The sequence below is a fragment of the Mytilus trossulus genome, chromosome 6 (genome assembly GCF_036588685.1).
Source record: "Mytilus trossulus isolate FHL-02 chromosome 6, PNRI_Mtr1.1.1.hap1, whole genome shotgun sequence".
In the NCBI taxonomy this organism is placed as follows: domain Eukaryota; kingdom Metazoa; phylum Mollusca; class Bivalvia; order Mytilida; family Mytilidae; genus Mytilus; species Mytilus trossulus.
In genome coordinates this window covers 1,807,720-1,822,066 of record NC_086378.1, presented here as the reverse complement: position 1 = coordinate 1,822,066, position 14,347 = coordinate 1,807,720, and the positions used below count along the sequence as shown (strand labels likewise).

Here is a 14,347-nt window from a genome sequence, read left to right as displayed (position 1 = left end):
GAGTGGAGAAATATCGTAATACACTTGTTGCAGTGTAAGAATCTATATTTCTCTAATTTTTGTGCTATTTTCACATTTCCTGACCGGTGTGAGAAAAATATTTCTCCTCACTAGTGAAAAATCTGTTCTCGGCAAATGATTAGTCGAAATTTGATTATGACGTCAAAATGTTTTGTTTTCTTCTCAATTTTCCTATTGTGACGTCATGAAAAAAGGCGACCTTGCCTGATGACGTCGCTTATAAAGAGCACAATTTTCTGAAAAAGAACGATAAAAAGCATTAGAGAAACAGATTCTGACACTATAACTCGTGTATTACGATATTTCTCCACTCTCGAAAGTTAAATTTTATTATTTAAAGGGCTCGGCAAGTCTCGCACTTTAAATAATAAAATTTAACTGTCTCGAGTGGAGAAATATCGTAATACACTTGTTACAGTGTAAGAATCTATATTTATATAATTGTATAAATAAACCAATTTTTCAGACCAATGGCCGGAACGTCTGAAAAATTGGTTTATTTATACAATTATATGGTCTGAAAAATTGGTTTATTTATACAATTATAAAAAAAATAATAATTTCTTAACATGTGTAAAAATACCTATTTTAATAGAAGGTATGTCTACTTACCTAATACCCTGAATACGAGACAAAACAACAAGGAAAAACAGATGAAGGACCAATTCCAATCCAAATCTTCACCCAACGTAGAAAGACCAAGAAACATAAAAATAATTGTTTCACTGATGTTGGATAACATCTTCATGAAGTATTTTATACTGGTTTTAGTTTTTCTTGAAACATTAGCCTCCAAATAGTGACGTAAAACAATCCCTCCGAATGAAAGCCTACAAGTATAAAACATACGTCATCAATAATAAAGCCAGATCATTTAATCAATAATCTTTATTCAAAACCATCTTAATTCCTTCTTATTTGTTAGTGAAGAAGATTGGGTCAAATTGAGATCGTCTAAAATTTCCATTGAAATAAAATAATCTATATTTATTTGTAACTTGTGGAATTGGAAAATCATCTCCGAATGATTCATTTTAATTTGTAAAGATACAAAAACAACAAAATAAATCTTTAATTCTGAAATTTACACTAAGGATGTCATACAGAGTATCTTTTTAAAAGGGCATTTTAATATTGTTACACATTTAAATATTATTCATGCTTCTGTTGATTTTAATCTAGTCATAATCTTTTGTTTGAGTTTAAAGTCATTAAAATGTTAACAAGTTTATAGAATAAAGATTTATAATAGCGTTATGTGATTCATTTGGAGGCACACATATCAATAATTATACAATTCAGGAAAATACAAAATAAAAACAAAACATATACCCCCCTGCGTGACTAGGGAAGAGTAACCTTGTATTGTATACCTATGATGTAGGTGTTTGTATGATACATGGGCTTGGGTAACTGTATATATATATTATGTCGGTGGAATTATCCTAGACTTGGTCTAGTACACATATTTTGAACTTAAGTAGTAAACAAATTATTTTGAATATATAGATAAACAAAATTCATCTAACCTAAAAGTTAAGAGTAAACAAACTTCATCAGGATAAAAAAAACTTATCTGTTACTCATTTTAGAACAATTTAAATAATCTACTGATAATATATCTACATGTACTTCGTGTACTTGTATTATAATAAATAAGATAAAATTTAAGTAATCAAGATTAAGTCCAGATTTCATAATAAAGACTGTACACCTTTCCGATCCAAAAGCTTTGAATAAATTTACATTTGTTTATTTTCTTAATCCTATGATTTTAAAATTAATTTTGTGGTATCTCTGTTTGACCTTTAAGTTTGAGCCCATGACAAACCATCTATAAAATCATATTCAAATGCAAAAGAAGCTCATAAGAACCTATACAACTAAATCAGCCTTTTACTGTGGCTTAAATGTTCCTTTTACCATGGCTACATGTCCCTTATATTTTAATTTTAGGTCAAACTTTGGTTCAAATTACTTATTTTGTTTCAGAAAATATGATTTATCAATGCTCATTTCCACAAAAATAACACTTTTCAATTTTCCTACATTTTGGTAGGTTTGGATGTGACAAGTACAAGTTGAGAGGGAATTTGATAAATATCTTTTTATTCAAACAAGAATATGTCCAGTTTACACTGATGCCCCACTTGCACAATCATTTTCTATATTCAGTAGACCATAAAATTGGGTCATGACTAATTTGGCAATAAAATATCAAATCATAGGGAACTTATGTACTATTAAAGTTTCAAGTTGATTGGATTTCAACTTCCTCAAAAACTACCTGGAACAAACTTATCTGGAAACGGGATGGACAGACAGCCAAATAGGTTCCCTAAAAGGATATTTGTGTTAAACAGACTTCATAATTTCTTATAATTATGCTAGGGATATTTTGACATGATTATAGCACATGTACCATTACAGTACTGTACAAAGCTTTTCCTGAACAGATTTAAGGGTAAAAACTTTAGGCTATAAATCAGCATGTTTAGATCTGTCATATTTGACAAATTCAATCCACTTCAAAATAAAATAAAGTAAGAAAATGTACTAAGAAGAAAGTAAACACAGATTTACATACGCATACACATCAGTGTGTATATGGTTATTATTGTAGTTAAATGAATAAAATTACAATACATTAACTTCAAAAATACTTACGCCAAAATACCTGACCAATGACACATTTCTGAGGTCAGATACATGAGATATCCAATGATGAAGACGAACAATGGTTCTATCACTTTAACATGCTCTGTATACTTGGTTATAAATCCACCAAAGAAACCAAAGAAGATTCCAATGAGTGATCCACCGATGGCAATGATAAAGAAGGATCCAACACCTGTAGCTACGTCAACGGGAATTATATTTTGTTCTCCGATTTCTATAAATCCTTCCATCATATGATACAGCACCTGTTAAAAAATGTTATTTCAATATTAATTTAGCACCTAAGATACATGTATATAATCATTGTAGGAGGCTAAAATACATGTATATAATCATTGTAGGAGACTAAAATACATGTATATATTGATTGTAGGAGTAATTATATTATCGTAGGATGAAGATTATTCTATTATTGTAACTTAGAATCTAAAAATATAATTGTGGAAAAAGCTGAAGAAAAACATGTACACTTATGTTTTCCTTTGTCAGGTTTGTAATAAGGATAATTGAGATGTGGCCCTAGAGGAGGAGAAGGCCAGATCATATTAACTTGTAGAAATCAATTCTTTTAACACAATCATTTCCGAGATTCACTAATTCTTATGTATAATTCCACCTTATTAGTATTAGTACTGTACATTCTGTACATGTATTTATCTTCTTACTGTTTTGAACAAATCGTACATTCCATTAGTCAGGAGAAAGGTTTTGATTCTAGAATTATGTTCCTTTACAAAGTATTGCCCTCTTATATTATTTTTTTCTTTTGTCTGAGTGTTTACTCTAATCCAGGGACTATCTATACTAATAGAAAGTCCTGTAAGTTTAGTGTGTGATGAAAGCTTCTATCATCTTATAACCTTATTAGAAAATTTATTATCATTATCTATATTTTTTCCTTTTGGTCTAAGATTTTTAAAGTATAAATTGCCACTCAAAAATTGCACTTAAGTTATGTAAGTAAGTTGTGTTATCAGAACCTAGTACATGTATATGCACACTGTGTATTTAACAGATTAATTTTTTATTTCTTTCAGCAAATAACTTTTTTTCTATCAGTTTAGTGACAGCCAGAACAATAAGTTTCTAGTGTTCTTTGCCAATACCAAGTTAACCAATTGGTAAACAGACCTTGGTAAACAGACCTCAAGTTCTATATATACTTTCCGGGCATCAAGTATAATAGTATATTTATTACAAAGTGTAAATACAAAGTTGGCAATGTCAGAAAACATTTGGATAAAATTTAGAACAAAGTTTGTAATAGATTCAGGACTACCGTTCTTCTGTTTATCATGATGGTATTTATTTATACTTTCTGTTTATTTTCTTTACAGATGCTTCACTATGATCAAGAAATGATGAGTGATAATAACAATAAGATCTTCCAACAGGTGGAATCCAAAATCATAAAACAGGCTCAGCTTGCCATTAGTTTTCACGTTTGAATTACTTTACATTGTCATTTTTTGGCCTTTTATAGCTGACTATGCAGTATGGGCTTTGCTCATTGTTTAAGGCCATACCCTGACCTAAAGTTTTCCCATTTGCAATCATACCACATCTTGTTTTTTATATTAAATAATGTTTTTTCATTAACTTTAAGTAGTTATCAAAGGTACCAAGATTATAATTTAGTACGCCAGATGCGCGTTTCGTCTACATAAGACTCATCAGTGACTTTCATATCAAAATATGTATAAAGCCAAACAAGTACAAAGTTAAAGAGCATTGAGGATCCAAAATTCCAAAAAGTTGTGCCAAATACGGGTAAGGTAATCTATGCCTGGGATAAGAAAATCCTTAGTTTTTCGAAAAATTCAAAGTTTTATAACAGGAAATTTATTAAAATGACCACATTATTGATATTCATAATTCATGTCAACACCGAAGTGTTGACTACTGGGCTGGTGATACCCTCTGGACGAAACGTCCACCAGCAGTGGCATCGACCCAGTGGTGTAAATAGTTATTAAAGGTACCAGGATTATAATTTAGTACGCCATTTAAGGCCATACCGTGACCTAAAGTTTTCTCCTTGGCAATCAAACCACATTTATTTTTTTTATATTAAATTTTTTTTTTTCATTTAATGATTAACCAGGCTAATGCTTTGAATTATTCCACATTTTGTCATGTCAGGGTCTTTAAAGGCTGCCTATAATATATGGGTTTTGTTCATTGTTGATATCATGAAGGTGGTACTGTGACCTTCAAGTAATTATGTCCTTGTCTTAGTACTTTAGTTGATAGTTGTCTCATTGGCAATCATAACACATTTTCTTTTGCTTCTAATGAGGCATTTACCATTTCACTGATCTTTATTAATATTTTATACAACAGAATCAAAATCTTAAAACATAGAATAACTTAAGTGTTAACAAGAGCTAAGTAATAAGTGTCTGCTCCATATTACTGTGTCAGATTCTCTTACTTCATATACACTGATATAAAGGTGTAGGTGCCAATCAAATGTCCTTATTAATTATGGGGAACCAGGTAAAAATTCTTCCCTTACAGTATGTCTACATTACTGTATGTGTGATTTTCGAGGTCATTCAGACTTATGAATATCTTGGGGTGCACTTGACTTGCATCAAGTACACCTTTTAATAGTAAATAATAAGAAGCTAACATCTTTTTAGGTAGAAAAAATTAGGCCTTTGAGCAGATTTTCCAATTAAATAAATGTACAGTATTGCTTTTTTTACTTTGTCATTTTTGTTATTATTAACTTACCACTGTTACTCCATCATTGAGCAGCGACTCGCCAAATACTATAATGTAAAGCATCTGATTGACATGGATTTCTTCAAACACAGACAGGACTGCCACTGGATCAACAGCAGATATTAAGCTACTAAATATAAAACAGTTCAGGATTCCCATCGGACGACCGACCCATCCTAAATAGGCAACACCATATAAAGATATACCGATCAGACCAGCACTAATTAATGTGTTAACTACTGCTAGTAATAATATTGTTCCAATGTTGTCGAAGAAGGCTCTGACTGGCATAAAATATCCAGCGTCAAATATAATTGGTGGAAGAAGGTAAATAAAGAAGATGTCTGCATCGATGACATAACTACTGGCACTTGTGATTTTACCATAGTGTAGAATTGCTCCGATGATGAGACCGAGTACTATGAGGAGACAACTCTCTGGAATGATTGTCGGTAACTTGTGATTCAAATGGAATGCTGAAAAATACAAATAAAATTCAACATTAACTTGTGATTCAAATGGAATGCTGAAAAATACAAATAAAATTCAACGTTAACTTGTGATTCAAATGGAATGCTGAAAAATACAAATAAAATTCAACGTTAACTTGTGATTCAAATGGAATGCTGAAAAATACAAATAAAATTCAACATTAACTTGTGATTCAAATGGAATGCTGAAAAATACAAATAAAATTCAACGTTAACTCGTGATTCAAATGGAATGCTGAAAAATACAAATCAAAATCAAAATAACCTTGTGATTCAAATGAAATTTGGAAACTTAAAAATAAAAATTGACATAAACATCATTCTTATTTCCTGAGAATTGATACAACAAATATCAATCTTTAGTTTTCATTTTTATTCAGGGGCCAGCTGACAATGGATCTGAAGACAATGGATTGGAGAACCGGTCTCATAAAGATACTGTCCTCTTATTTGGACTCTAGGGAAACCAACCAGTGTCCATGAGCACGGGTAAATACACCAAAGAGAATTAAACTTTGAAGATTTTGAAGAATATGCACTTGCAGCTCCAGGAATATGAAAGACAAGATCAATGGTTTCAATAGAAACACATCATAAGAACTGTCAATAGAAGATCAAAATGCACACTTGATCATGTTCTATTTATAGGATTGTTGTTTTGAAAAAGTAAAGTATTAGGTCAGACAAGTTCTTTTTATATTGCAGTGTAGATGCACTGGATCTAAAAGGATCCAGATCAATCTTGCTTGTGCAAATCAAATGTAAATGTAAACTGGTCTTCAGATCGATTCAAATAATGTTCATTTCAATTTCATACAAGTGTTAATGGGGACTTAGTAGATCAACAACCCTGAAGAAAGTTTTGATAAAGGAAATATATATCACTTGAAAAGGTTTAACTTATAACTTTTAAAATTGTTGTTTACCTATCTAAGAGATGACAATAAATTTGTTTACCATCCTCGTTTGTGTAAACACTTTTAAAATATTCATGGGAAAATTCCAGGTTTATGTATTTTAGTCTATAGCTATACATACATGGTTTTCCTGAAGATTTTACAAATATATGTGCTATACCCTATCAATCTGGTATAACATTTATAAATACCAGTCTTGAACTGTTATCAAATTCAAATGCTGATAAATAGTCTAAATAACCGCCTTTTCCACTTCAGTGATTATAAGCCTAGTTTTTGTTGAAAGTATGATATGACAATATTTAAACCCTTGTATTGAGTTTCGTTGTTTATTGTGTATTGTTGTTTACTAATTGACCTGGAAACCATTAATTGGTGATGTAACTTGTTTCAGATCCCGGATCAATTGTTATTGATAATTCTATAAACGTTTTCAGGTACATGGAAACTGAACAATAAACATGAAAAGCAATGACAAAATTGATCAAAGGTACTACTTAATCAGTGACCTAACAATGTTTAGGCTGGGAAAAGTGACTAAACTTTCTTGAAATACAACTTAAACATAAAGAAAAGAAGATGTGGGCTATACATTTATGAGACCTCAACCAATATAACCAGAAAGCACCTAGAAGGGAAAATTACAGACAACTTGAGGGGAACATACCCTTGAAAACAAATAAGCACTGTTAAAGTCGAGTTTGTGAGTCCAACGAACCCCCCCCCCCCCCCCCCCCCCCCCCTTGGATATTCCTGGCTACTGGCCTGGAAAACTAGAAGGGAACAACAGACAGGTGTAACTTTATGCTAATACAATATAATTATGTAACACCCTCAAATGTCTGGAGTCTTTACAAGTTTGGAATACAATCAAAGATCTGGTGTGACTGTTAAAAGTACATTTTTTCACAATTTTTTCTATAATCAATCAAGATAATGCTAGAGTTTTATCTATAAGATTGTGAATAAAGAAGTTATAAATTATATCTTCTATTCATTGGAAAGTATCAGTGAGGGGTCTGACTGAGGTCGTGTATTGATTTAGATATACTGGAAATAGCTTTGCATTACATTTTTGACCTGAAAAATACAGTAAGCATGCACTTGATGAATGATCTCTTAATTTACCTAACTATTTTCTGTATGGTAATTAGACGATTATGAGATAATCAAGTCATTGGATTATTACTCCAACATTATATCCCATAACCATTTTGTAAGTTAATACTAAAATTATAAGATAATTCCCCATCGTTTTTATGGGTAGAAATAGTATTTCATTATTTCTCTTTTAATTGTTTCCAACTCCACTAAGTTAAATGTTACTGGTTTCAATTATAGTGCAATCATGAAGAGCATTGAGAAACCACCACTCCAAAAGGTTTTGCCAAACACAGCTAAGACAAGTACATCCAATGTTATGCATAGTGAACCATTACATTTTTACATACATGTTATTTCAAAGATATCACAACTTGGTTTACATGCACTGGCAGCAATTTGGAAACCCTTTACAAATTAATAATTCATCAACAAACCATGAAAATGAGGTTACATGGGTCAAGGTCATATAACCCTGTCATTTATATTTTTTACATGCATGTTGTTATCTCAAAGAGATTCGTCTACAAGTGATCAAAACTTAGTTTACATGCACTTGCAGCATGTTTTTCAACAGATTAATTAACATGCCAAAACATAAAGTAAATATAGAAAGTTCAACAAAAACTAAATTCTCCTCCAAACCAAGACATAATATTGATTTATTTTACATTTGATCATCTTCATTTTGGCACATTTTGTCATATGATGTAATATCTAATGTAACAAACTAATTGCTTTACTACATAATGTAAGCCAAAAAACAAACTTTCTGTCAAACCATTATAATGCATTAATTGGATATGACTATAGTTATATTAATTGATAGGGCTCTTCTTATGTTGGTCACTGATTCATTAGAGCTTAAATATGTCTGATAGTTTTAAAGGTATACATATATATTAAAGATCCCAAATCATTGTATTTTCCAGCTGTAGATTCAGAAAGGGGGGGGGGGGTTGACATAGTCTAGAAAATATATCATCTTTTAGCATAAAATCAATATGCCCCCTCCCCCTTTTTTCAAATATCCTGGCTCAGCCTCAAATTTCTGTTTCTACTTGCAGTTCAGTAAGGTCACCTCATTTACTAAGGAGATGGGTACACAAGTTCTTTGTTGACCACTATAGTGTTTATCTATATTGATTTCTAAATGATGTAATAGAATTCTGGCCTGTAAACCTTCATTGTACTAACACAAATCTATAATACCCATTGAAAATTATAATCATAACCTACATAAGTTAACTTTAAATCTTAATATTTTGGGGAAAATATACTCTTTTATTTCAAAGGAAAGTTGTAATTTAACAATAAAGTCTGAAAGGCTATACTTTAATCTTTTATGTCTTTGATGATATGTTGTACAAAAAGGTATATGGTTCATATATTTAGTAAAATATTTTATTTACTCAATTTTAGAACATGTTTTTTTATTATTTAAATCCAAGGGCATTCTACAAAGAATGAATTGCAGAAATTAATTGGGCGTATTTCCTATCATCGGTGCAATGTATGTTAAAATTTTCCTTCTAGGCTACATGTAGATGTAAGAGATGGATAGGTGGGATGTAAATATGCAAAAGACCAAAAAATTAAAACTCCTTTGACATTGTTTGACTTAACATTTAATACACAGATGTATTTAATAGATAAAATATTTTACATCAATACATTTCCAAAGGAGATGTGAAAAATATGTTAATGAGACAGCAACCTAAGGACAAAAAAACCTTAAAAAATATAGAAGACAGTTAACAACAATAAACAGTGATTTGGTTTGTCAATTTTCCTACTAAAGATTGGTGTTTATCTCTCGACACTTTGGCTTCAGTCACCAATAAAAACTGACACCCACAAAAAAGTGCATAAAGTGGCTCTAAACATCAATCTATCAATCAATCTACTTATTTTCATCATAATCAGTGGACTAACACAACACACACAAAAAAATCATGTTTCAAAAAATTAAATATATAAGAGTTCTTATTATGGAATTGAAAAATGAAATGTGATTGACTGACATTTATATAATGCCAATTTTAGTGTTAGTTCTGTGTCTGTGATTTGACATTTATGTCAGCACGAAAAAGGAGACCATGTCTAATTATACAAAGAAAAGTGGTGAACTAGTTTGAAGAACTCCAGATAAAGATGACATTTGGCTATAGAATGTGTGAAAATCCTTTTAACATTACAGAAATAGACATGGTCACTCCGTCACAGAGAATACCATATAATTCTGCTCTTGGTAGTATGGTTTAAGATCAAGCGATTTAACGAGTTTTGTCATTTTAAAGAGATGTAAAAGAAAAATCCAAATGACACAAGTTGTTGCAAAAAGGGGCCTAATAACTGACACATGTATATATGGTAACTGGTGTTTATAAAAGAGTTTTTTTTAGAGCATCTTGTATGCTTACAATATGTCATAGCAAAGAGCTTCAAAGACATGAACATAAAGTTCTGTTTACATTTTTTCAATGAGATATGATATTGTTTAGGTCTATTAACCACTAAGCATGCTTGACAATGTATGAAATAAGAACAATTCAAAACAATTACCTCTAGTTTTTTAAATGTATTTTTAACTTTTAAGCATCAATTTCAATGCTCCCCCTTTTTTTGTTGCAAGTTGTTAAGGTATATTGGTAGTCCATAACTTAAATAAATCAATCAATACCAAGACTACTATCTTAACTCCCAACGGAACCATGTTGGAAAATAGCTTCAGCTTTGGCAATGAAAGCATCTCTGTTAAAGGGTTTTGTCTGAATTTCCAATAATTTGAGTGAAACATGTCATGACTGTAATATAGGACAAGGTGACTGAATCAACATGACATAATGTCACAATGATGTGGGAGTACACTGATGACAAACAGATGCAATACGTTCATGTTCGACAGACTGTATACAAATTAAGGTTGAGGGTACCAAAATATACAACACTAATATCACGATTACTAACGATTATAGAAGTGTGCTCCAAGCTCGATTTAAATCTAGTATCATGCACGTCTACAGTGTTAACGAACTTCTACAGATGATACAATTTGTATTCATGATGGTAAACATTATTAAAGACGTTTTATAAACATTTATCTGTTTATGTCAGATTGAATTACAAAATAAGTTTGTCCATAAAAAGGTTCTATTGATATCATATATACATTTATTATAAAGATCACATTAGAAGTCATTACCCTGTATATCACCTTACAGTTCTTGTTTCAAAGTTTCAAAACTATGCAGACAAATTAACCAGTGTTATATTTCATGTTTATAATGGAAATTAATATTTGACAATAAAAAAAGTAAGACAATCTGTTCAGATGTATGTCAGACCCTCCTTCATGTCCTACAAAAGTCATTAACCTGTTTAAAGTTTGGTTTCAAATTTTCAAAACTATGCAGACAAATTAACTAGTTTTATATATCAAGTTATATATAGGAAATAATACTTGACAATAAAAAGTAAAACGCTAGGGTGCATGTCAGGCCCTCCTAGAATTTACACTCATTCACAAAGATGTCTTTCCAAAGGTGCAATAATAAGTAGAGGAAAATCACACCTTTTCCTACTATTGTATTACACAATATACATGTAAAATTTGTACTGACACAGTTAACTTGAAATTAATTATTGCGTCAAGATTGGGTAGGTAGACTAAAAGAATAAGAGTTCAATTCTTATAGTAAAACCAATATGGTTCCAGTCCCCTGTCACCAATTTTTAATTATTTTTTTTTCAAATTTCAGTAAATATGAACGATTTTAATGTTCCAGTAGTTAAAACCCCCTTTTAAAATGACTGGAAGCATGCCTGTGATCTCTAGAATGTTAAAGATATAATAAGCTGACTTTCACATTCATCCTACCCATCAGTAGGCATCATTAACCAGCCATGTCAACAGGAGGATCCTTATCTCTGATAGTAAAAACTTTATAATTAAAAATATTGAAACAAATAGAGATATCAGGGTATTATATACATTGTATGAGAAAAAAAAGAGTTTTTGGTTAACCAATTTCACACATCTTAGAAATCCTTGCAGTATTATAGATTTCTATTTACTAAACCATTAGACAATGTTAGAAACAGGAAGTCTGCTTGTGTCTAACTTTGTATTGATAAATTTTGAAAAGCCACAATTTAATGGACAATATATCTATATGCATACTATGCATTAGGAATTTTGTTTAAATATGTTAGCTGAAAGCTTTGTGCTATATGATTCATTAAATTAGGATAAAAAGCTTCTTACTTTTGAAAACTGACGGACTTTACATCAAACATATATACCAAATATGGTTGACCTATAATTACTTAAGCTGAGGAAAAAACGCTGATTATCAAATAATACCAGACACTGTGCAAATGAGGTCAAGGCCACAATACAAACATTTTCATTGTAATTACTACTTATTACAATTCTTCATAACAGCAAACTTTATTGACCTCTTATAATTTACATAGCTACTAAGAAGCAACATCGTGAAAACTTAACCTGACTACTGACGTGTGTAAACGAGGTCAATGTCAAGGTCATATATAAGATTGAAAAATGCAAGTTGTACAGATTCTGATTAGCATGAATCAACATGTCAAACAAATGGGAATAATAATGTCATTCTTCGAACTGGTACAGATAATTCCTTATCAACAATTATCGGTAATTCATATATTTTGCCTTTGATCTTACTGCCTAATATTTTTGTGATCAATGTACTGGCTGTATTACTGAAAATATTAGGCATTGCGTGATGTCATAATTACCGATAAACAGAATAATAGGTAGTTGAGTTTTTGATACTGACTATATCATGTTGAATATCTTAACTCTCCCTAACAGGCTCGTCTAGATATTCCACATGATATAGTCAGTATCAAAAACTCAACTACCTATTATTCTATATGTATGTGGTAACAAATTTTTTACTTTAGAGCATCATGAGCATAATGCAAATTATTTTAGTGTTGTCTTATAGAAATAAGAAGACGTGGTATGAGTGCCAATGAGACAACTCTGCTTCCAAGTCACAACTTGTAAAAAACTAATGTTACATTGCCAATGATTTGGAATAAATTGTATATAACTGGAATATCAAAACCAAATATGAATACATTTTTTGGGCTTAAACATCAAGATACAACGATTATGGTATCCTGTATCAATGATAGGTCAAAGGTTATGTTCACCAACAACATCAAGAATACTTGTTAGGACATGCCAATGAAGAAACCATGGTGAGTTATAAAAGACTTTGCTTTATGTAATTAGATATAGGAAGATGTGGTGTGAGTGCCAATGAGACAACTCTCCATCCAAATAACAATTTAAAAAGTAAACCATAATAGGTTAAAGTACGGCCTTCAACAGGGAGCCTTGGCTCACACCGAACACAAGTTATAAAGGGCCCCAAAATACTAGTGTAAAACCATTCAAATGGGAAAACCAACGGTCTAATGTCTATTTGTTTTAAACTAAATATCCCTGTAGTACACAAACACTGATCTCAGCAACAAGTTATCAAATATACATATTGTGTATGATTTAAATTTAAGAGATTCTATAAGTTTCAAAGGTAATGCATATATACATGTACATGTATATGTATTGATTAAGACATCCTGCAGAATACATACATTTGTAAAACCCTGTATGATGTAAATATAAAGGTAGGAAGAATATATACTGTAAGTAGCTTGATCAATGGAAAATCAAAAAGATTTCCTGCAATACCTCATTAAAGTACCATATAATGGTATTTACAACAAATGTACTAAACTCTTAAGGAAGGATATCTGCTACAATTAGCTCAATGGTAATGATAGAGACATCCTACAGTACATGTTCATGTAAAGTCCCATTTGTATAATGGTATTACTAAAGGTAGGAAGGATATCTAGAACAAGTAGCTTCAGGGAAATGACATCATTGGAACTGTGTACATCCCTATCCCAAGGATACACTTCCTAAATTAAACTACATGTACATACTGGATCATATACCAAACACTTATTTATCTGACATGTTTATAGAATCAAAAATCACAAATGTACTCACAGAAAAACAACCTATTATACCCTTAATGTAAATTTATTATATAATGCATATAAAAGTGCATTGCAAATTAATTAAGATCCTGTTTGGAATTTATTGCTATCCATTCTATTGAATTGTTATCTTACAAACAAATCTAATTATTTAAAGGATAGCAATACTACCCAGGTATTATACCCAGGTATTACAGTGCATTTCCTAGAGCAATTACATACATGTAAAATTCAATAAACTAAGGACAGGAAACATTAAGTCCAAATTATCTTTTGTGTTATTAATTACCTCAGTCTATGGGTAAAAAACACTAGAACAATTGCATACATGTACATGTAAATGCTATG

The 14,347-nt window shown here is 30.9% G+C and overlaps 1 protein-coding gene across 1 annotated transcript in view; it reads right to left on the bottom strand.

Moving 5' to 3' along the window:
- The window catches only part of LOC134720572 (sodium/hydrogen exchanger 2-like), a 33,160-nt gene that overhangs the window by 16,517 nt on the left and 2,296 nt on the right, over positions 1-14,347 (bottom strand). Inside the window, exons 2-4 of the mRNA XM_063582897.1 lie at positions 5,440-5,906; positions 2,689-2,945; positions 634-851 (exon numbers count right to left, since the gene is read on the bottom strand). Of these exons, the coding sequence (XP_063438967.1) occupies positions 634-851; positions 2,689-2,945; positions 5,440-5,906 (942 nt within the window). The remainder of the gene's footprint in view (positions 1-633; positions 852-2,688; positions 2,946-5,439; positions 5,907-14,347) is intronic.